Genomic DNA, 25,019 nt, shown 5'->3' with positions numbered 1-25,019 from the left:
TAATAAAGCAGACATTCCTCACCAGCTTCTCTCCAGTGCTTCTTATGGCCAAAGAGCACCGACACCTCACCCTCAGTGATCTGGGGCCTGCTGGCAGAATCAACAGAGAAACCTCTAGGACTCTGTAAATGCCTGTCAAAAGCTCTTCATCTTACTGTGCTCTAACAGTGTGCTGATCTTCACAGCTGTCTGGTTACGTGCAGCACGTGGCATTTATTCAGTTTCTGTCACCACACAGACCTCTCCTTTCTGGCATGATCTCACAGCATAAGAATCACATTTTCCATGTATTAACGAGCTTTTATTGAGTTGAATGAGGTTTAGTCCATGCAAGAGATGTCTATAGTCGTCATACCTTACTGCTGGTTCAACAGTATGGAAACTTTCAGGAAGATGTGCTCACCCTTGGTGATATCCATTGTTTTGGTGACATGCTCTTGTTCACATTCAGTTGTGCAGGGCTTGCCCCAACTGTATTGGAAAAAAACTTGCAAGCTGATCTGGGGAATCCCAGAGAAACAAGCAAGGTTCCCTCCACGGGGTGCTTGAAGCTGTGGATCAGGGTTCAGAATTTAAGGCTCACAGTCTTACTTATCATTTGATCTGGTGCTGCCCAGGCAAACACAAGCAGACCCAAAATTCAGTAAATGTACTGCAGGTTAATATTTGTATTGCCCATGGATAAAGTTATAAATATGGCCCTTGGGGGGAAAAAAGCTTTATCATCGCTTGTTTGGATAGAGATGCATTTGCTATCATGTGTAGATCTGAATCAGAAGCTTGGTTTTGCAACCAGGACTCCTGTGTAGCCCATGGCTCTGAGTAAGCAATTTGAAACTGAAACTTATCTGTGAAATATAAGCATGACCCCTACATTCCTGGCTTGTCGGTAATATGTACCACATACCTAGCATAGTGTCTGGTATACAGTGGGTGCTCATAAAGGCTAACACTTTATTTTCCCCCTTCACAGAACACGCACACAAAAATACAGCCTTACGTTGTAGCATATACATACAACTACAATTGTGAGGTCACAGGAGCTGGGGAGACCATTCAGCATGCTGAGGCCAGAAAGTTACAGATTAACAGGAAGGATCCTAGAGGGGCCAGCTCCAGAAAGCTAAGATTCTGTTAAATTCTCCTGCACCTACAAATACACCTGGTCACTTCTGTTGATTCAAGAGGAGCATGGGGATTCACTTTCAGGGTAGTAAAGATACTTCCTGGGGGCCTACTGCAGTAGCCTAGCAGCTAAAGTCCTTGTCTTGCACACGCCAGTATCCCCATATGGGCACCGGATCTAATCCCAGCAGCTCCGCTTCCCTTCCAGCTCCCTGCTTGTGGCCTGGGGAAAGCAGTTGAGGACGGCCTAAAGCCTTGGGACCCTACACCCATGTGAGAGACCCAGAAGAGGTTCCTGGCTCCTGGCTTCAGATCGGTGTAGTTCCAGCTGTTGTGGTCGCTTGGGAAGTGAATCATCAGACAGAAGATCTTCCTCTTTGTCTCTCCTCTCTGTATATCTGACTTGGCAATAAAAACAAATAAATATTTTTTTTTTTTTTAAAAAGATGCTTCCTGGGATGCCCACAATCCACATCCCGGGGCCTACACTTGACTTAAGGTGACCCTCCCCAGTTCAGCTTGCTACTAATGCATACTCCAGAAGGCAGAGGTGCTGGTTCAGGTGACTGGGTCCAGACCAGCCATCTGGAAGACCTCAATGGAGCTCCCAGCTGCTGACAATGACCAGGACCAGTCCCAAGCTACTGCAGGCTTTTGGGGGAGTGACCTAGCAGCTGGGAGGTCCGTCTTCAAAACAAATTTTAAAAAACAAAAAAGAATGTTTCAGTAGGCTTTTTTGTTTTTGTTTTGTTTTTTTAAGATTTCACAACCTGATGTAGCTGGAGGAGCCAATGACTGGAGAGTGCTTTGTGTGTTGCCTGATTCTTACATATCCATGGTATAATTGAAACAGTAGCCTATTATCGTCCAACTGCAGTTACTTTCAAATGGAAGAAAATACAACTACTTTCCTCAACATTATTAAGGTGTTTTTATATTTTACACAAATGCTGACTCTGAAATGTTTGTTCACATTTTGAAGAAAACAAAGTTTCCAATTTAACTATGGAAACCACCAGTATAATGTTAAAAAAAAAATTAAAGCAAAAAACTTTTTCCAAAATAGTTAACAAGCAATGCTTTAAGCCTAATAAGTGGAGAGATTTTATCAGCACTCAAGCACTTGGAACTCCCAAGGTTGCTGGGTTTTTTTTTAGACAAGTTGGTGAAGTGTGACAACACAGCAGCCTCCCACTGCAATTCCAGAATTACTTTAGCTTCTCTAGGGGATTGCTTTTCCCCTAACTGACTGCTTCAAATAATCTGACATGGTTACCTATGGTAACACTATTTTAAGTAAAAAGATAGAAAAGATAAGAAAGAATGGATGGAAATTAATCTTTTTTCAGTCTGTGACCTTAAACAAGGCCAATGACTCCTTGTGGTTAAATAACATCAGCTTTCTAAATCTTCATAAACAAATGCTTGTATTACACATAGTTTCATTGGACAGTGTGGGGAGGTAGCGTTTGTTTACTTCGCAACTTAGCCAGAACAGGGTTATCTTCCATATGCTGCTCATGGCCATTCTGTGCCCTGGACTACTACACACCTCTTACAGGAGCCCTCACAGGGTAGGAAAATCACAAACACTGAGAGCTAGCAGTGCTGGAATTAAGATGCAGGGCAACTCTTGCCATAGCTGGGCTGGGGGATAGGGTGCCTTAAAAAGCTTGGGTGTCCCTTAGGCCACCCTGCAGTCACATGTTCTGAGTATCCAATCAGAGCAGCTGCTCTTTCTGGCTCCTTAGCTCACTCCACACCTGCATCATCTGGTCAGCAGAGCTACTGTTTCTCATACAGTAACAGGCATCCCGAAGACACCGTGCCAACAGCCAAATGACAACCTGGAAATGTCAGGTCCTGGAAAACACGACACACACACACTTTTGGGGCTGGGTCTGATGAGCAAAGCCCAGACTGTCAGCTGAGTGTGTCTCCACTCACTGTCTCCATCACACATGTCCTGCATACAACTGCATCTCTGGGACGCTTAGAGTGTGGAGAGTCCCCAAGGGTTCAAGTGTTGGAAACAGCACACCTAGGGGTGTGCTGCTGTTTAGAGGACTTTTTTTTAAGAGTTGCAGCCTCGTGGGTGGCTGTGAGATTCTTGGGAATCCCTGTTTGTTCCTGACATAGTGGACTGTCATGAAAACACAAGCCCAGTGAGCTTCCTGGCTTCCTGTGTGGCCATGTGATGCTCTTTTCTCCCATATGTTCCCACCCTGATGGCACTGGCTGCCATGATGTGCTGTTATCCAAGGCCTTCACCAGAGGCCAAAGAGATGTTGCTATCTGAGCTTGGGATTTCAGCCCACAAAATTGTGAGCAAGAGGTGCTATGGCATAGCAGGCTAATCCTCTGCCTGAAGCAAATGGCAGTGCTCGTGGGTGGAGCCAGATCATGTCCCAGCTGCTCCACTTGCAATCCAGCTCCCTATGAATGGTCTAGGAAAACAAGAGAGCTCAAGGTCTTGGGATCTGGCATGCACATGGGAGACCCAAAAGAAGCTCCTGGCTCCCAGCTTTGGACCAGCCTAGCTCTGGCTGTTGTGACCATTCAGGAAGTGAACCAGCAGATGAAGATCTCTCTTACTCTCCCTTTCTCTCTCTGCAACCCTTCCAAGTAAAATAAATAAATAAATAAATCTTCAGAAAGAAACTTTGAACAAATACATTTCTTTTTTCTTTTTATATTAAGTAACCAATGTCAAGCATTTTCTAATAGCAATGGGAAACACACTAACACAGGGGCACCCTGGTCAAGCTGTTGTCATCTTTAGGGAAACCCAACAGGCTATGATCAAGCAGCAAATCAAAACAGCATCTTAAAAACAGCAACATACCAACTCCATTAACTGTTTGAGCTGACCTATCTCTTCTGGGAGTGATCCAAGCTTGTTGTTACTTGCGATTAAGACTTTGAGAGGCAGACCACACAGGCAGGCAGGCAGGGCAGACAGCTGATTTCGACTGCAAAGACAAGACAACAAGAACACAGGTAAACAGCAAGGCCACTTTTTGTGTCTGTGAATGGGTTTTCAACCAGGAAAAAAAAAAGAGGGACCCAAGATGACAACTTACAAATATAAAAAAACCCAATACATTTCCTGTATGTGTCATCACTCAAAGCCCAAAGTGTGGACAAGATGAAGTGTAACTGAGAAACAAGAAAGGGATGGGCAGTTCTGAGGCAGACAGCTTCCCCCGACACCAGGAATGCCATGAGGCCCAGTTGGCCAAGAAGGCCAGGGCCAGAAGCAACGGAAAGCTGGCACCCACCGACTGCTCTCGCCCGACCATGTGTGCGGAAACTAAGCTGAAGCCGAAGCTACCACCAGCGTGAAGGCATTGTGCGGTGGTTATGGCCACTGTGGCACACAAAACCACCAGGTTGACTTCTATTTTGTCACAGCTTCCTTTGGTTAGAACAAAAACTGCTGCGAGGCTGTTGTGAATGCCTGTGAGAAAGCTGAAGAGAAGTCAGACTGGCCTTCCAACACAGCAAACCTGAGCTGGAAAGATTTGGCCAAGAAGTCGGAGTTGGGCCTGCTGTAAGGAGACTCCAGCAGTGGAGCGCTGAGCTTTCTATGAGCCAGGCTTACTTTTCTGAGAGTTGGAACAACAATGCATCAATGAACTCTATGAATCACCCATATTTATATTCAGCCATTTATTTCATGTTCCGCCCTCTTCTTTTCTGTTACCAAGTAAGATGACAGATGGCTTTGGATGTCTTTGACTTTCTTTACCCACACTCTGCTTGATGAAGCCACACAGCACAACATCTACACATTGGGCATGTTATTACAACTATCTGACCCTTCCTCCCTATGTCGGTGCACACATGCATAAGGTTTCAAAGGTTAACTCCTGCTTTGTGTATTTATTGACATACATACAGCTGCAGCTGCAGGGGGTGGAGGAGAGGAGACAGGATGGAAATACACAAATACATTACTAGTAATCATTCTGAGGTATGAGTACCAGGCATTGTTTTCATTTTCTTTATTATCTTGCAAAGGTTTCTGAAGTTCTTACAAGAGTTATACTAATCAGGAAAAAATTCCATTATAAAAAGAAAAACCCAACTTAACTTGGATGTGTGTTCCTGGATGCTTCTTATTGTTCAGACTCATCAAGATGAATGCATAGGACAGGCACAATGTTTGGTATGCATGTTGTACTTCAATGAACAACTTTACTTTCCCTGCCCTCCCCTTCACCCATGTAGAGGGCAGGAATTCATTGGGCCAAAGCACATCTTAACTGATGGGCTCAGAAAAACCAGGTGCTGTGTGTGCAAAGAACCTTTCTAATCTGGGCACTTCCTTGTCAACACCCTGATTATCACTCCAGCTCCAGACACCCAATGTCCAGGTAACTAGGCTTAGGCAACAAACAAGATGGCCTTATGTTTTTCCATTTTCCTTTTTTTCCAGATCTATAAAAAAAAGGCTATTTCCAGAAAGCAGCAGCTATAGATGAGCTTTTCCCAGTTGGGTCTGGCAGAGCGAGGGAAGACACAGAACCTTGTTGGTGTTCCAAGGACTGGTGATTCGCTCTTCCCTCCCCTCATGAGCAAGCAAAGGGCAGACAGAAGATGGTTAAAGGCTTCCCACTGCCACCCTGTCCTGGTCACCAGGAGTGATTAAGGGGGAACCAGAGCAACTAGACTCTTTCTGTCCTCTCATATCCCTGCTGCTCTCTTCCTCAGAGCCCAGTGGGGTTCTTCTGGCCAGATGAAGAGCATGCCCAGCCCCTATTGGGACAGCAGTCCTCAAGCCCCAAAAGACAATGCAGTTTATGGAAAAGTTGTGATCCAGTAACGTGATATATATATATATAGTTTGTGGTCATAAAACACTGACTAGAATGCAATTTTATAAACTGAGATTTTGCAAATAGAAATGTTAGTTCTCTGACTGACTTTGGATTTACACTATTACACTTAAGATTTACTTTTATGGGAACAAAGATCAGTATTTTCAGAAATCTCTGCATTCCCATTTTCTGCAGAATTAACTATCACAGGTTGAGATTGCTCCTAGGTGATCAAGGGAGTAAGAGTTAAATTATTCCCAGTCCTGTAACGATGATGCAGGCATATAGCCAGGTTAGGCAGACACAGAACTGAAAGGCTTGTTTACTTATTTGTTCATCTGCAAAGCAGAGAAACAGAGCATGGAGACAGTCCATCTCCAGATGCCCTCAAAAGTCAGGTTGGGGTCAGACTCACTCTGTTCTCCCCTTGCACTCTGATATTGGATGCTGGCATCTTCACCACCATTCCAACTCCTTGCACAGGATTTCAAGTTGTGAAATGACATTACTGCTCTTCCGGGTGCACGAGTGATTGTTCCGACACTGGGCTTATTCTCACTGGAATTCTTCCATCCGTACTAACTTAAAACATACAATGTAACTGAACTTGAGCTGTGGTTATGCAACAAGGTGGAGGAATCCACCATGGTGGGAGGGTTTGGGGAGGGGTGGGGAGAACCCAAGTACCTATGTAACTGTGTCACATAATACAATGTAATTAATGAAGTAAAATAATAAATAATTAAAAGAGAAATAAAAAAACATACAATGTATGCTTGTGAAAATAATGGCTATATCTTTGATGAGAGTGAATTCTTTTTCCATTAAAAACCACAGATGGGCCCAGCACCATGGCCTAGCAGCTAAAGTCCTCACCTTGAATGCGCTGGGATCCCATATGGGCGCCAGTTCTAACCCTGGCAGCTCCGCTTCCCATCCAGCTCTCGGCTTGTGGCCTGGGAAAGCAGTTGAGGATGGCCCAAAGTCTTGGGACCCTGCACCCGAGTGGGAGAACTGGAGGAGGTTCCAGGCTCTGGCTTCGGATCAGAGCAGTACCGGCCATTTCGGTCACTTGGGGAGTGAATCATCAGACAGAAGATCTTCCTCTCTATCTCTCCCCATCTCCGTATATCTGACTTTGTAATAAAAATATATAAATCTTAAAAAAACACAGATGACATAGCCTATTTATGCCCCAAATATTTCTTTTATACTGGACTAATCACCTGAAGATTTAATAAATCCAGGATGTCAGGAACTCAGCGATGGGATAGCATGCCCTAGACCTGAGGCACATTTCCTCTATTTCATTCATCTCTTCCCCAGCCTCTGCTTCACATATTTTATCACAGGATGTTCCTGTATTACTTGTAATTTCCCCAATTGAAAAAGGAAATACACAAGCACACAAAAACCCATTAGCTTCCAAGCAAATATTTGTAAAGCAGAGGAAAGCTACACTCCCTTTAATCCTGCACCCACTAAGACCCCATCAGCAGCCTTGGCTTTGGGAAACCACTCATCTGGCAGCAATTTTACCCAGCAAACAAGTGCCTCAGGCTGCAGGCCTCCATGTTATAAACAGTCTCTCACAGAAAAAATGTTTTAAAATAAGGTAAAATGATGGCCAACATTAAGTTTTCCAATCTACCAAAATTCAATCATGCTTTCTCTATTACTATTACTCTCACTATTAACAGCAAATCTGTAAGGAAAAGAGGTAGAATCTACAGACTGAGTGAAGATGCTGAGAAACTTTTTCTTTGCCCTCCGCAAAGCTGTGCCTGCCTGTTTCCTGACACTGTACTTGTCTCGTCTTGGTAGAAGATTGAACAGGGAGGAAAGAAAACAAGGAAAGGCAGTAGGCTTTCCACAGACACATCCTTTCTGCTAATGCGTTTCCAAGCTTTTAAATTAAATGACTCTCGGCTGGATTTGTTTATTACCTCATTTCAGGATGAAATAATCTAAACATTTCTGGCAGCCTACATTTGCAGGATAAATTTTTTCTTGGCTTCAAATAAGAGTCTCTCATTTAATTCCTAAATTAAAGAATTCACAAGCCAAGTTATTTTATGGTTTAACATTTTAAGCATCATATTTTAACACATTATAGCTCTGGCACTAACTCATGTCCATAGTTCCAGACTCAATGACAGTATTGCTATTAGTTATTACTGATTTCTTCAAAAGGTTATTTTTCTCAAAATATGTCATTATAAACATATCATACATTTTATAAGTGATTTTATTATAAGGGCATACTTTTATTATTAGGGCAAGATTTGAGACTATTGGATTATACTTTTTATTTTTAGTGCACGGTTTCCATGAATAACAAAGCACAGCACTCAATCAGGAAACCACTGATGAGGACATTTCTGTAATAGACTGACCTACTCCATCAACCTCTTGGTGTGAAGAAAAGGTCACCTATTGTAGAATCAGAAGACTTGCAGAATTCAAATCCTATCCTGGCCACAAAGCAACTCTACGACTTGAAATAAATTATTCAATCTCTCTAGTTTCATTTGCTATAAAACTCAGATAGTACGACCTAACTAACATGAGCTTATGGTTGCAAAAGTGCTCAATCCAATACCACCTCCATATACAAAAATTAAATGATACTCAGTGTCTAACATAGGCAGGCAGAGGGGAGGTGTTCTTTAGAACACAGAGGTGTTTAGCTTAATTTTATTTAGTAATTTTATTTATTGTATTTTTAATTGTTAAATTTTTAGCCACTTTAAAAACAGGATTTCATGCTACACTTGAAGATAGATCAGATAACTCATAAGTAGGCTGAATTAGAAAATTCTAGGACAAACCAACTACCTATTTTTTGCAAAGGTTTATTTGTTCATTTAATTATTTATTCATTCATCTAGTTATTTTAAAGACAGGCTTACAGAAGAGATCTTCCACCCAAGTGGTCATAATGGCAGGAGCTGGGACAGGCTGAAACCGGAGCAAAAACTCCAGCAGAGTCTTCCAATGGATACCACAGGCCCAGGTACTTGGGCCATTTTACGGCCCTTTCTCTGATGCATTAGCAGGGAACTGGATTATAAATGCAGCAAGGGGCTGGTGTGGTAGCACAGCTGGGTTTTTCTGCCTGCTGTGCCAGCACCCCATATGGGCACCGGTTGAAGACCTAGCTGCTTCACTTCCAAGCCAGCTCCCTGCTTATGGCCTGAAAAAAAGCAGGGAAGAATGGACCAAGGCCTTGGGTCTCTCCGCCTACAAGGGAAACTCAGAAGTTCTTGGCTCCTGATCAGCTCAGCTCTGCCATACTGACCATCTGGGGAATGAGCCAGTGGATAGAAGATCACTCTCACTCTCTTTCAAGTGAAAATCTTGAAATGAAATGAAAGGGAAAGGGGAAGGAAAGGAAAGGAAAGGAATGCAGCAGCCAGAACTACAACTAGTACTCACGGGATGAAGCATTGCAGGTAGCAGCTTAACCCACTGCGTACAGCACTGGCTCTTAAATATCTATTTCCAATCAGAATAATCCAGACTCAACACATAACCCCTTAGATTACATTTTCCTTCTATCTTCTTGAATTCTAGCACCCTTCCACTTCTCTGAGTATACACACATAACCTGTAACTCCCACCTCTATTTACTAATTGGTTTTCAAACAAGAATAGCAACAATGATATGGAACAACTAAACATCACAAAACTGTTGTGAAAATGCCACAGGGAACAGGTAAAAAAAAAAAAAGACTGGACATTCCAAGCTTACTCTACAGTCTCAGCAAAGGAAGGAACTGCCTACTATTGAGCAATTATGATTTGTTTAATATATGTTTTAAAGAGTTTATTTATATTCAAAAAAATACTTTTTACAGAGAGAGGGTGAGACAGAGATATCTTCCATCCACTGAGTCACTCCCCAGATAGCCACAGTAATTGGAGATGAGCCAATTCGAAGCCAGGAGCTTCTTCTAGGTCTCGCACTCAAGTATAGGGGCCCAAGGACTTGAGTATTCCTCCACCATTTTCCTAGAGCATAAGCAAGGGGCTGGATGGGAAGTGGAGCAGCCAAAACTAGAACCAGTGCCCATAGGAGATACTGGCTCCCACAGATGGAGGATTAGCCTGTTGAGCCATGGTGTAAGACCCTGTTTGATAATATTGTCTTGGCTTGCTACTTAACTTACAGAAAACAGCAGCCACTTTACTTTAGGTGAGTGTATTTCCCTGTTCACCTTTCAGTTAAAAAAAAAAAAAAAAAGCCAGGTGACTGCTTCCTGTTTTGCATGTGACACCTGATTGTTGCTGGCCTTCACACGCGGAGCACTGAAACAATATACACACAGAACCATTTCCTTTTTCTTGTTTGTTCTGTTATGAAAAGAAAAATCTACCATGCCAAAATGTCTCACTCTGCTTTCCTGATACCCAAGTACTTCCCTTTCATTGCCACCCCACCCTTCATTCCGGCCATCATTCTCCATCTAAGACAGCTGCCAGCAACAACAGCCTTGCTTTGAAATGTCAGTGATGTTTTGGTCAACTATAACTTCCTGGTATATAGCTTCAGTCAACTGGAGATTACCAAAACACTCAATTATACAACTAAACTCTAATATTTACATGAGGTTATAAGACAGATACCTAATCCAGAATATGTTAAATATAATAGATATGTATATATGTAAGAATGCATGTATACATGCGTAAGGTTTGCTAGTCCAAGCTTAAAACTAACTTTGAAAACAATTATGCTAACGACAACTTCTGTATGATGATCATTTGAAAGCTACAAATGTTTCAAAACTAGAAGTACTAGATAATCATATTAGCTGCATTTTGAACCAGTTCTGGAAAGCCATACCAATCAATTTTACATACAACACAGACAAAAGCCACATGTTTAGGAAATAAAGAATTAACTTTAGAGAGAACTATGAGAAAAGCAAGGAGGATGGAGATCCAAGGCAATTCAGAACTCAGCCAACTTCTATAACAGCTACATATTTTCCTGTTCATTTTTGTGGTGTGTACTTGCCCCATATTTGGGCTGCTACAAGTGCATTAGTTTCCTACAATAACATCCTATCAGTCCCCTCTGGAGCATAAATAAACCACTGCTCAAATACTCCCATTTTTTTTGCAGCGATAGCAGTCAGCTACTACAGTTCCCAGTGTCTATACTTAGATTGCAAAGGGCAGTTATTGATCGTTAGCTTCTTCTCAGCTATTTACTCCCCTTTCTTTTAACTCTTCTTTGACTTCAGAGCTATCCCTTCATATTGCCCTCATTTTAAAATGAAATTGTTGCAAATCAATGGAACAAATTCAATATCTAATGCTAGCAAGGATAGTAACTGGCCAGACACCTGCAGAGGCAACAATATAGTTTTGGGAGTTTTATTTTAAAACTTTACTTTTATTACAAAGTCAGATATACAGAGAGGAAGAGAGACAGAGAAGATCTTCTGTCTGATAATTCACTTCCCAAGTGGCCACAATGACCAGAGCTGAGCTGATCCGAAGCCACGAGCCTATTCCAGGTCTCCCACACAGGTGCAGAGCCCCAAGTCTTTAGGCTGTCCTCAACTGCTTTCCCAGACCACAAGTAGGGATCTGGATGGGAAGCAGAACAGCCAGGATTAGAACTGGCACCCATAAGGGATCCTGGTGCATGCAAGGTGAGGACTTTAGTCACTAGGCAACTGAGCTGGGCCCAGTTTGGGAAGTTTTAAGCATTAAGACTTTAACAGCAACTTCATTGTGCTTGGAATGGTGAAATTGGCAGCAATTCATAACTGTTGAACTATCAAAACCACTTGAGCAAGACCCTGGGAGCATGCCACATCAGGGACCTGGGATGGGTGGGAGACTGGGTGGGGCTTCTCCGTTTATCTCCCCCTTACCCCAGATACAGGGCTCTGAGTCAATTACTCTGATGTGATTCCAGCTTCCTGTTTATTATGCAGGCTCTAGGGGGCAGTAGTGATGAATGCTTGGGTAACTGGGTTCCTGTTACCCTGTGTAGGAGACTTGGATTTTGTTGTTGGTTCCTAGTTTCCTTTCCAAGTCAGCCCTAGCCATTGCTGGCTTTTGGGAAGTGAACCAGGAGATGGGAGCTTGTACATGCTCACTAATAAATTAAATTCTCTGCTTAAAACATTTTAATGATTAGAAAAAGACCATTCCCCAAGTTTGTAGATGTATACTCCAGGGAGAATCAGCTCTACTTTCTATTACTAGGAAGATAAACCTGCTGTATTTCTCCTCTATGCTAGGCCATGAGAGCCAAGAAAACGTACTGTTTTTCAGCATCCAAGAGGAACTGGTTCCAGCTCTCCCACTGAATAGTAAGTCTGGGATGATCTTGTGCCTAATACAAAATGTCACAGCATTTAGATACAACCTATACATACTCACCTGTGTGCTTCAAATCCTCTCTAGATTATTAATGCTAAAACAACATAAATGTATGTAAATAGCTGTCTTATCATATTGTATAGGGATGATAAGGGAGGAAAGCCTTTATATGTTTGGGACAATGATTTTCCTGACTATTTTTTATCCATAGTTGGTTGAAATCCTGATATAGAACAAGGACATGGACGGAATGTGTTGGATTTTTTATTTTAACACTCTCTCCTCACCAAAAAAAAAAGGAATATTGACATTGACTTAAAAAAAAGAGGCTACTGAGAACACTAACTTCATAAAAATAGTCACAATAAAATGAAGATGCTTGGGGCCAGCATTGTGTGACATGAGTTAAATTGTCACTTCCAGTGCTGGCATCCCACATTGAAGCTGGTATGGATTCCAGGTGCTTTGCTTCTGATCTGTCTTCCTATTACTACATCTGGGAAAGCAATGATAATGATGCAAGTGCTTGGGCCCCTGGCACCCACTTACTTGGTAGGCCCAGATCGAGGTCTGGGCTCCTGGTTTTGTTCTGGGTCAGCCCTGGCTGTTGTCTGGGGAGTAAACCAACAGATAAAAGATCTCTCTCTCTCTATCTCTTTTTCTCTCTGTAATTATGACTTTCACACAAATAAATAAGCACATTTTAGAAGCTCACCATTTAAGATTTATTTATTTTTATTACAAAGTCAGATGTACAGAGAGGAGGAGAGACAGAGAGGAAGATCTTCCATCTGATGATTCACTCCCCAAGTGAGCGCAATGGTCAGTGCTGCGCCAATCTAAAGCCAGGAGCCAGGAACCTCTTCCAGGTCTCCCACTCGGGTGCAGGGTCCCAAAGCATTGGGCCATCCTTGACTGTTCTCCCAGGCCACAAGCAGGGAGCTGGATGGGAAGTGGAGCTGCCGGGATTAGAATCAGCGGCCATATGGGATCTCAGTGCATTCAAGGCGAGGACTTTAGCTGCTAGACCACCATGCCAGGCCCAAAATGACAGTGTTTTCAAAAGTGCTCTTTTTTGGGGGGGGTGGTAAATATTCAAGTAGGTAAATAAAAGCAATCTGCAGTTTATTTGGACTAGCAAACTAAACTTTCAAAATTACTTTGGCTGAATAACCAACAGTGAATTAGGCGAAGGCATTTGCTTCACTTCCAGAGAGCTGAGGTTCAGGACAAAGACCTTAACATCTCTACATCAGAAACAGACCTAAAAACAAGACCAACGCATCTGACCGTACCACAGCTATCAAAGTCATAATACATCTTTGTGTGTGTGTTCTTTTTAATTTCAACACTGAATAAGTCAACATCTGTGACCAGGTAATGTGCATAATGGAAAAATCTTCCCAGGAAGCTTGCCAAGTTTGGGTTATGCTAAAAGGAATGGAATTTGATAAGAAGGACCCAATTACTAACTCAGTCCTGCTTTGCAAAGCCTAGAAGCTGCCAATGTCAATGGACATACTTTTATAGGCCCAACAATTTATAAACACATTAAAAATTTCAGAGATCACTGGCTATACATTGCACTTTAAAAGTAAGTGACCAGTGAGCAACAGACAAGGCTAAACTAAGGGAGGGTGTTTGGCATAGTAGTGAAGACTGCTGCTTAGGATTCCCCACATCAGAGTGACGGGTTTGAGTCTCTCTGCTCCTGACTCCAGCTTCTTGTTAATGTGTATAAGAGAAAATGAATTCTCAGCCCCTGACTTCAGTCTGCTCCAGTCCTAGCTGCCGCAGCCATCTGGGGAGTGAACAAATTGATGGGAAATCTCTTTCTCTCTTGTCTTTTCAAAATAAGTGAATAACTTAGTAAAGAGAAGGAGGAGGAGGAGGGGGAGTTGGCGGGTAGGAGAAGAAGTAGCAGCAAGATTTAACACACGAGGCTGGTAAACTTGTGTACTAGATAGCCTTGATAAGTCTTTTTATATCTGTTCTTTGAAAACATTTTCAGATTTTTAGGCAATAATTTCAAGTTCTTTTTTTATATCTTGCTAACTAATCTGTCATTCTATACAATAAAACATGGCCAACACAAACCAGTTCCAACACACACACACACATATATGCTACAGCATTCTCATTGCCCTTTCAATGAAGTTATCTTCAGGCCAAGATATAAACTTCAAGTTTTTTTGTATTTATTTTTTATAGTCTATTTTTTTTTTTAATGAAAGGCAGATGGAGAAAAAGAGAGATCTTCCAACTGCTGGTTCACTTCCCAAATGCCCATACCAGCTGAGGCTAGGAGAATGAAGCTAGGAGACAAGAACTCGATCCGTTTATCTCCCTGTGAGCAGCAGAAAGCCGCTACCTGAGCCATCAGCTACTACATCCCAGCATTCACATTTGCAGGAAGTTGGAATTAAAGGCAGGGCCAGAATTCAAATGCAGGCACCCTAATACTAAGGTATCCCAAGCAACATCCCAACAGTCATACCAAATGCCTGCTCTGACAAGTTTGTTTTAACTTGAATAAAACTCTTCGCTCTTCCCAATGTGGAAGACATCATCAATTTTCTCATTTTGTACAGAGAAGGAACACTTTCTTGCAATTGAGACACCTTCAGAAATGTCAGTGTAAAGACAGAGAAAACAATGAAAATTCCTTCTTATTTTATAATTTAAACACATTGGGCCCGGCACAGTGGTCTAGCAGCTAAAGTCTTTGCCTTGAACGCACCGGGATCCCATATGGGAGCCGGTTCCAATCCTGGCAGTTCCACTTCCCATCCAGCTTTCTGCTTGTGGCCCGGCAGAGCAGTCAAGGACGGCCCAATGCTTTGGGACCCTGCACCCGAGTGGGAGAACTGGAGGAGGTTCCTGGCTCCTGGCTTCAGATCAGCACACCAGCCATTGCGCTCACTTGGGGAGTCAATCATCAGACGGAAGATCTTCCTCTCTGTCTCTCCCCATCTCTGTATATCTGACTTTGTAATAAAAATAAATAAATCTTAAAAACAAATAAGTTAAACATATTAAACCTGTGCTTTCCAGGGCAATTCTTGCAGGATCCTTCAAACAGAGTGACATTATAAGGATTAAAGATTAGTACTCAGAACGACTCCCCAAGGAATATGGGAATACGAGTTACACTGCCATCAGGAAGTACTCTTTTCTGAACATTGTTTAGCAGCCAACAAGGATGCCAGCTTGCAGAGAAAGCAGCCAAAACAGACTCCTTTTATGGCACCATGATTTTTCTCCCCATGAGACGGCCTACTTCTGTGCAGACAATACCTCAGGACACTCTCCTAGCAAGCTGGGAAAGGCAGGGGTTTCTGAGGTAAGCCAGGCCTGGATGGAAAGTAAAACCACTCTCCCAGAGTTTTAGAAGCCATGCGAGCCAGTGTTGTAAGGAACTTTCATTTTTTGGCAATGTCTGTGAGATGAGACTTGTAAGCCAAGGTACACTAACAACATTCCTACTGTGTTGCCAAGAATTTTGGTACTCAGAGTTACCGTGTTTTCCTAAGGTACCCTTCTTCATGAGTCTCCTCAACAATAATCTAACAACCTATAATAGATTTTAAACTTGGGGAAGGCTTTCCTAAGCAGTTCAAGCTCAAAGTCTTTGTTCCACTACAGGAACAATTCTTGCCTACTCATTTTTATTGTTCTTGGCCACATTTCTGGAATTAAGATAACCCGGTAACAGGAAGAGGCTCAGGTTGTGTTGTGAACACCAAGAAACAAAGATAAAAAGCTCAGAGATCCTTTAAGCACAGGCTTTGTAAAAAGCACTAAATCACTATCACCACCACCACTCATGCACTTCCTCATCAGCATCATCACTACTATTATATTCATCTTTACCATTGTCACTACTACCATCATCATCAGTATCACCATCATTACCATCAACACTGTTTATTTTATCATCATCACCATTACTACCACCAGCACAATCATCAATATCATCACCACCACCAGCACTATTATCATCATCATCACCATTATCCTCCAAGATGTGCAGACCTCTACTTTGCTGCAATACACGACATATTGCATAAAGTGTAATAAATTTGGACTGTCTCCCACAAATTCAAAGTAGCTTTGAATGGTACACCCTTGCACCAAAATGCAATCAGCAATTTTTATATATACTTTAGTAAGTGAATTGAGTACCCAGTGAAAACCAGAAAAATCTGTGAATATTTTAAAAAATCAGTTTCATTGATACTATTTTTTCTAATAAGTTTTCTTAGTTAACAGAAATAAGGAGGAATAACAGTGGATTTGGTGCAACACGTTAAGTCACCTGTGTCCCAAATCAGAGGGCTTAGCTTGAGTCTATCTCCACTTTTGATCCATCTTCCTGCTAATGCAGCATTTGTCCTCCTATAATCTATGTGGGAAACCTAGCTGGAGTTCCTGGCTCCTGGCTTTGTCCTGGCACAGCCCTAGTGGTTGCAGGCATTTGGGGAGTGAAATCAGCACATTAGTACTTGAAAGATCACCATCTCCTTGTCTGTCTGTCTGTCTCTTTCTTCAAAAAGATTTTGTAGTAATTATTTATAAAATCAGATGAACTTTCCTGTTTGTTAACGCTTTTTCAACTGAAATGCCACATTTTATATAATTTCACTTAAAAGGTAATCTCAAAAACAAATCGTTATTTCTTTAGTTTTCTGAGATGCATACCAACTGCCCCAATATACTTTTTTTCTTTAAAGATTTACTATTATTGCAAAGCTGGATACACAGAGAGGAGGAGAGACAGAGAGGAAGATCTTCCATCTGATGATTCACTCCCCAAGTGAGCCGCAACAGGCCAGGGCGCGCCAATCCAATGTCGGGACCAGGAACCTCTTCCGGGTCTCCCACGCAGGTGCAGGGTCCCAAAGCCTTGGGCCGTCCTCTCCTGCTTTCCCAGGCCACAAGCAGGGAGCTGGATGGGAAGTGGAGCTGCCGGGATTAGAACCGGTGCCCATATGGGATCCCGGGGCTTTCAAGGCGAGGACTTTAGCTGCTAGGCCACGCCGCTGGGCCCCCCAATATACTTTTAAATTAATGATAATATCATGCTTGGATATCACATTCCTATCTTGAAAGTCCACTTCTTTAGCAAGTCATCCCATAGTCTGAAGCAACTCAGTAGTTCTATTGCATCCTCAGATCCCATTACCTCTTCAAGCTTCTAAAAGTCAGAAGTTCACAAAGTCCATCATATCCCCTTAACATATCCAAGAACATACTCAGTCTATTCTTTGGTTGTTTAGGGCTAAGATGGACAGAATGACCATCTTTAGTTGTTGTGGAGACATCTAGTCATGAATGATCACGCACAAGTACTCATGCACAAGTACAATATTCTAAGCTCCTCCTACTGGATGGCTGAGCAGTAGGGGGTGGCAGTTTGTAAACAAGAGAAATTCATCAACATAACACTTCCATGTGGATTATGTTGCACAACAGTTTAGAAGGTTTAGCAATTTCATTAGATGCTAATTGGCATTTTCTAGATACTACTATACATTACAGGCAGTCACCTGCTTTGCCATATGTGACAAGTGACTTTTTTTGGGCCAGGGCTATATTGTTCTCTTCCTCAAATCACTGCAAAACTGAGAAATAAATTTCAAAGGTGCAATTTCTAGAAGACATGTTTCAACTAAATCCAGAGATCAAATTGGAATTAAAGGACTTGTAACTGACGATCTCCCTAGCCTGCCTTCATTTCAATTTTATGCTTATACATTTATATTCAAGCAGCAAATTTTATAGGAGGCATCAAAAAATCACATTTGTATATATAGTATATGGCTTTTAAAGAGCCTATATATATCTGCACAACGTTCCTATAACCCACCTAGGACATCTGAGATATGAGACATACTTAATTTCTTAATTTTCTCCAATTCTTTGAAAAGATTCATGAGTCAGTAAAGAACAGGTCTCAACCAATGTAGAACTAAAAGTGGGATATTTAAATAAAGAAAAGCAATACAAATATGACCAATACAAATGGAAGAAAAGAGGGAAGGGAACATGAAATTAAATTACGGGGAAAAACAAAATGCAACAGTTGGGTGCTTTCCTTTCTCCTTAGAATCCTTTGAGTCCCTGCCTTAAAGGATTCCTAAGAATCTTTTACTGTATATACTCTTCCTACTTCCCTACAAATACCAAGAATCTACTCTCAACTAGGTACAACACAAAAATCATCATACCAAAACCAATTTTACTAATGTTTCAGAAGTATAAAATTTCATTGCATTATATAGTGTTTTTAAAAAGTTGTAGTATCCTGTAAGAACAATGTCATCTATACCCAAAAGTTGCTCAGTTTACACTTAATAAGGCATTTTAAAGTTAAACCAATTTACTTCTTGCAGCAGGTGTACTCGGGATGAAGATGCCACAGCAGGACAAAAGTGAGGAGACAAACCAGCAAGCTCTGCAGGCTTGAGGCTTCTTAGTTCTCCTTTGTGGCTTGGGAGTAGAAGAGAGCTATCCCAGGGGGACACCGAACCACAATCTGCAAACACCACCGTGGCAGGCTCTCCTCGACAATTTCAACGCAGCTGCCATTCCACAGAAACAGTAAAAAAAAATTCAAAACGGTCAGATGAATTTGTATCTGAAGTGAGGATTAGAAATAGAAGCCTCCAGAACATCTAACAGTAACATACACTTTATTGATGCAAAAGAAATTCAGCCGCTTACAAACATGCCTAGGATTTTTTTTTCAATCCTGATGAAAGACATATGGATTCCTACAGATACGCAACGAAAACCAAGTTTTTAGCCGCAAAAAAAGGCAGGAAAAGCCTCCTAATTCTAAATAACCAACCAACCAAAAAAAAAAAAAAAAAAAAAACCCGACAAAATTTCTCTGGTATTGTTAAATGTCATAAAGTGTTGCTATACCCAAAATGAATTTTGAGCTTTATTTAAAAAATATATTTATTTACTTACTTGAAAAGCAAAGCAACAGAGAGAAAGGGAAGAAGGGAAGAAAAAAGACAGGAGAGGCGATGGGGTGTGGGGAGGAGAGCTCTTTCGTCCGCAGTTTCATTTCCCAAATGGCTCCCAGTAGGCAGCTCTGGGTCAGGTTAAAGTCAAGAGCCAGGGACTCTGTCCAGGTGTCCTACATGGATAACAGGGGCCCAAGTACCTACTGCCTTCCAAGTACATCAACAGGAAGCTGCATCAGACGCGGAATAGACAGAACTCAATCTGGGGCTCCTACACTGAGATGCAAGCTTTACAAGCTGCAGTTTAATCCACTGCTTCACAAGGCTTGATTTGTTTACTTTAAATCCCCTGGGACTTTTGACTTTAAAGTCAAGTTATGTTTCATAGACAGCAAAAACACTGCACAATCAAGTGCCACCCTCTGCACACAGAAGATGCTACTGACAGTAAGTGAAGGATATATGTGAGAATTGAACTTTATGGCCTTATCTCCATAGAAGAGAGGTACTTGGTAAAACAGTTCCATTCTCTTTTCGGAAATCCCAGGTATGATGCAAGGATTTTGGACAAAAGGGAGTCACAATGTGACCAGAGCACCACCCACCCACAAAATCTAACACAAGACCTTAAAATAAAATGATTTTTCCCAACTCCAGGGCTACCCAGGGGTGTTGCTGTGTTAACCCAAGAGTTATAGACACACTCAAGCAATAACAGCACAGCACTAAGCCAGCCTCAGAAACACTGACCTATTTTCTCAGACTGTAATCATGGCAAATTTTATCCACAGCTAGAGTTGCTCAATGTTCTTCCTTAGCTTTCTACAGGAGCCTCAGCATGATTGGGCTCAATATCGCCAAGAACACCTTAAAGACTTGCCACTTACTCTCTCTTACTCCCAATCTGTCTGAACTCCACAATGCTTATCAAGTCAGTTGATTCTTTTCCACGTGATTTGAAAGGTCAGAAAAGACAGAGTGACAGACAGATTGGTCTTCCATCTATTTGTTCACTCCCCAGTGCCCAGCACAGCTGCGACTAGGAAAGCCTAGCACCAAGCCTAGCACCAAAAACACATGAAAGGCACCACAAACTCATTATGAAAAGTACCTCTTCATTAATCTTTGTGGCTGCCTGTTTCAAAGAATGCTGAAGGAATTGCCAAGAAAGAAAAAGGACAAAAATGAAAGCAAATTTATTTCATATTTCTTCATTGAACTTGAACACAATTTTTACAGATTGCCTACCTCAAGTTTAAGTAAGTCAGCATCTGCAGATTAACAATGGCCTCAGGAATGACTCGGATACAATTGTGATAGAGATTAAGAATTTCCAGTGATACAAAATGACACAACTCCATTGGAACTTCAACCAGTCTGTTTTTAGATAAATCTGTGAAAAAAGAAAAGGACATTTTGTCAATAAATCCTCAACAAACTCATATAATCTTGGTAATCATGCATTTTTCTCATATCATAAATTAAATTTAAATTGACATGATCGATTCTTTGCACTTCTTAGTACAACATCATAATTTTTACTCTCTCCACCACATTAGGGTATACATGGGAACGAAACCAAAAGCTTGCTAAAACATTCTAGGTCTCTTAATTTGCCATCCAAGCCAGAAAAGGGGACTTTCATAATGTACCTCACAATTAACTTAGACTCACTCATTTATGCATTCTAGATCACCCCCAAACAATCCCTTCTTTAATATAATTTAATACATACACTTACAAAGCCTAATTAACTATATATATATAATCTCTGGAACTGAGGTATATATTTTTATACCCAAGGAATATGTCTTTCACATCCTTGGCACATCATAAAATTCTAAATATCTTATTTCTTAAAATTACATACCTACCATACTCCATGACCCAAATTAATACCTATTAAGACCCAACTCTCGCTGCCATGTGGCCGCCAGTAAAACTGGAGTCCAGCAGCCAAGTGTATAAAACAATAATAATGGTCTATAGAGCAATGTAAATGTCCAGTATGGGTTTACAGTCTCACCACCTCCACAATAAATGATGGAATAACCCTTAATATTTAAATCTCAGAATGGGCAACAAGACTGCCAGACATCATAAAGCACTGCATAAAGAAGAGTCACCACTCTTCAAAACAGTAACTAAACAATAACAGATTATCTCATCCTATATCAGTAGTAACTGAAAATGCCCAGCCAATAATATTAAACATCCACCCTCACCAAGGGAAGGAACAAAGAACACTTCAGTGCCATGTCATGATAGAAAAGGAAGTTAGAGGTACATTCCTGATTCCCTTACCAACAAATGAATACACAAACAAAAACAGGGCCAATGACTTAGAGGGGGAATTGCAGCAAAATTTTAAGGAATCACATGATAATATCTAAACTATTGCAACTGATATAATGAAAAGAAACATTACCAAATTCTTACTTTAAAAGTGAATATTAGAAGCTTTTGTGGTGTAGCACTACAGCCACCACTTGTGATGCCAGCATCCCCTTGAGGCACCAGGTCAAATTCCAGTTGCTCCACTTCCTACCAAGTTCACTGTTAAAGGCCTAGGAGAGCAGTGGAAGACGGCCCAAGCGTTTGGGCCCCTGTGCCCATGTAGGAGACTAGATGATTTTCCTGCTGTTGGTTTTAGCCCGGCTCAGCACTGGCCACTATGGACACTTGAGCAGTGAACCAGCAGACAGACGATCTCTCTTTCTCCGTTTCTCCATGTCTCCCTGTGGCTGACCTCTAAATCAACAAATAAATCTTTGAAAAAAGGTGAGGTATAAATTGATACAATCACCTAATAACGAAGGTATACAAAAGGGAAACTGCATTCCCATTTCCCTACTAACTACTGATATAAGTTCCAAACTTTAAACATTAGCAAACAGAATTGAGTAACACATAAGAACATTACTATACTATAAGCAGCTTTTATTGTAGGAATACAGGTTACTATATTACTTAATTTTTAAAGATTCATTTTTTTTAATATTCATTTATTCTTTGCTGGAAAGTCAGATTTACAGAGGAGGGATAGAGCGACAAGAAAGATCTCCCATCCACTGCTTCACTCCCCAAGCAGCCACAACAGCCAGAGTTGAGCTGAGCTGAAGCCAGGAGCCAGGAGCTTCTTCCAGCTGTCCAATGTGGGTGCAAGGTCCCAAGGCTCTGGGCCTTCCCTTGTTGCTTTCCCAGTTCACAAACAGGGAGCAGGATGGGAAGTAGGGCAGCTGGGCACAAACTGGTACCCATATGGGATCCCAGCACATGAAAGGCAAGGATTTTGCAATTAGGCTACTGCACCAGTCCCAATGTTATAAGATAATTAAACACACCAACAGAACAAAGTAGCATACAATAACCTCCATGGGTATTAAAAAACTTAATAAAATACTACATTCACTCCATTTTTTTCAGAACTTTCATTAAGATGTATTTTATATACCATCAAAGTTACTCCTTTCAAGCATTTTGATCCCTAAGAACTTTACTAAGTGGTGCATTCATTGCTACATATCAGTTCTCCAAAATTTAATCTTCTTCTATTTTTCATGTCTTTTTTATTAACATGCAGCACATATATATTTTTATAGGACACACTGCAGTATTTTAATCTATGTAAACAGTGTAGCCTGATTAAATGAGGTGATCAGTATTTCCTCATCTTTTATTCATGCTTAGCCCTCCTGGCTCATTATATGGTACTATGAACTGTAGTCACCCATTGGGCTGCATTACTGCATCTGTGTTTCAGTACTCATTACACAACTGCTTAACCGACCAGAACTGCTGGGTATCTCCTTTCCTAATTTATATACATGCACATTAGACAGGGAGAGAAAAGGAAGAATTCTTTTATTACTGCTAGCTTGTGAAAGGCTAGAAGTTTGACCACTAACGTCAATATTGCTACTACAATGACTATTTACATTTATCATTGTTCACAAGATGACCAGACTATGATACTAGAGAAAGAGCATCATAAAACTGGAAAGCAGAAGACAATTTATCATTATTTACAGATAGTATGATTGCTTTTCTGTAAAATCCAAGAGTACAAACAGAAAATCTATTACAAACCATTTAACAGTGTAACAAAGATACAGGGTACAAAATTATTATGCTAAGACATAAGCCTTCACACGCAAACTTACAAACTGACGTAAGAGCAGAAACCTATCATATGGCCACTGCAAAAAGGCTGAAAGACTTAAATTTACATGGAGAAAACTTCAAAGTGCAACACAAAAGTTAAATTAAGCAAGGAGACTCAATATGAAGTGTCAATTCTAATTAAATCTTAAAGGATTTAATGCACTCCAAAAAAACACTTCCAGACTAATCAGATAAGGTAACTGTAAAGCCTCATAGTAAAATAAAAATACAAAACAATGGAAGATCTCTCTAAAAAGAGGAGTTATGAAAAGGAGCAGCTCAATGTTACAAACACATAAGGCAACGTAATAGACAGATGGGACGTTCACTAGAAATAAAGCAAAGCAAAAAATTTAAGGAAATGAAGCAGACAAACCAAGTGGCATTTCAAGTCAATAGGCAGAAGATGCAAGGTCAGTTAACTGACAAAACTGGACGGCACTTGAAATCAATAACCAGGAACGCTGACTCTGCATGAAGAGTGAAGCCATGACAACATTAGGGCAAAACGTGAGAATTTTTGTTTCGAGAATTTAAAAAAATACATATATATTATCAGAAAGGCAAATTTACAGAGAAGAGACAAAGAGGACGCGTAGCAGCCTGAACATGAACCAGCACCCATTAGGGATCCCAACGCCTGCAGCACAAGGATTTAGCCACTGAGCCAAGGTGAGAAATCTGGGTTTATGATCTTGGAATAAGGAAGGCCTTTCCATGGATGACATAAAACAAAATTGATAAAACTAACAAATGAACACCAAACCTAACACATTTAAAATAAACAGAACTCCACTCTAAGCATACATGATAATCCAAGAGTGGAGGGATGGTGATGATGACAAGTCCTACAACTCATAAATCCAACAGGTTAACCTTTTATACATATAAAGAGCTTCTACAATCAGTAAGAATGAGATCAATGGACGTATAAGAGGAAGGTGGCCCAAACAGGATTACAGATGGCTCTTAAGCCTTCACTGAAGTGAAGCATATTTTAGGAATATTTACCAAAGTTACAAATGCAGACGACACACAGAGGAAATGAGGAGCCCCTGATCAAAATGTATGAAGTGGCCATTCTGGAGAGTAAGTATGGACACTGATTAAACAACCGCTGTTAATCATATTTACTGTGTCCTGGAAATCTGCTGAGAGTAGATACTTCAGTGCTTTACACACATACACACACACCCAACTATTCAAGATGATGCATATATTTATTCAGGACTACAGATGTCATTTCACTATGCCTGCATTCAGACACCAAAATATCATGTTATTTAACCTTACACATAATTTTTAAATGACCACTTTAATTCAACAAATTTTATTTTTAAAATTTAAAATTTGCTTCTTTTTATTGGAAAGGCATATTTACAGAGAGAAAGATCTTCCATCCATCGATTCACTCCCCAAGTGGCAGCAATAGCTGGAGCTGAGCAGATCCAAAGCCAGGAACTAGGAGCTCCTTCTAGGTCTTGCACATGGGTCCAGGGTCCTAAGGATTTGGGCTGTTCTCTACTTCTTCCCTAAGCCATGCACAGGGAGCTGGTAGGGAAGTGGAACAGCCAAGACATGAATG

At 41.1% G+C, this 25,019-nt stretch overlaps 1 protein-coding gene across 3 annotated transcripts in view; it reads right to left on the bottom strand.

Annotated features, from left to right (window-relative positions):
* The window catches only part of LRCH1 (leucine rich repeats and calponin homology domain containing 1), a 205,813-nt gene that overhangs the window by 77,110 nt on the left and 103,684 nt on the right, over positions 1–25,019 (bottom strand). For all 3 annotated transcript variants that reach the window (XM_058670758.1, XM_058670759.1, XM_058670760.1), the window contains exons 2-3: positions 20,519–20,663; positions 3,971–4,097 (exon numbers count right to left, since the gene is read on the bottom strand). In XM_058670758.1, coding sequence (XP_058526741.1) covers positions 3,971–4,097; positions 20,519–20,663 — 272 coding nt within the window. The remainder of the gene's footprint in view (positions 1–3,970; positions 4,098–20,518; positions 20,664–25,019) is intronic.

Source organism: Ochotona princeps, chromosome 12 (assembly GCF_030435755.1).
Source record: "Ochotona princeps isolate mOchPri1 chromosome 12, mOchPri1.hap1, whole genome shotgun sequence".
Lineage (NCBI taxonomy): Eukaryota > Metazoa > Chordata > Mammalia > Lagomorpha > Ochotonidae > Ochotona > Ochotona princeps.
Note: the sequence above shows the minus strand (reverse complement) of the source record. Positions and strands in the feature narration are given on the sequence as shown.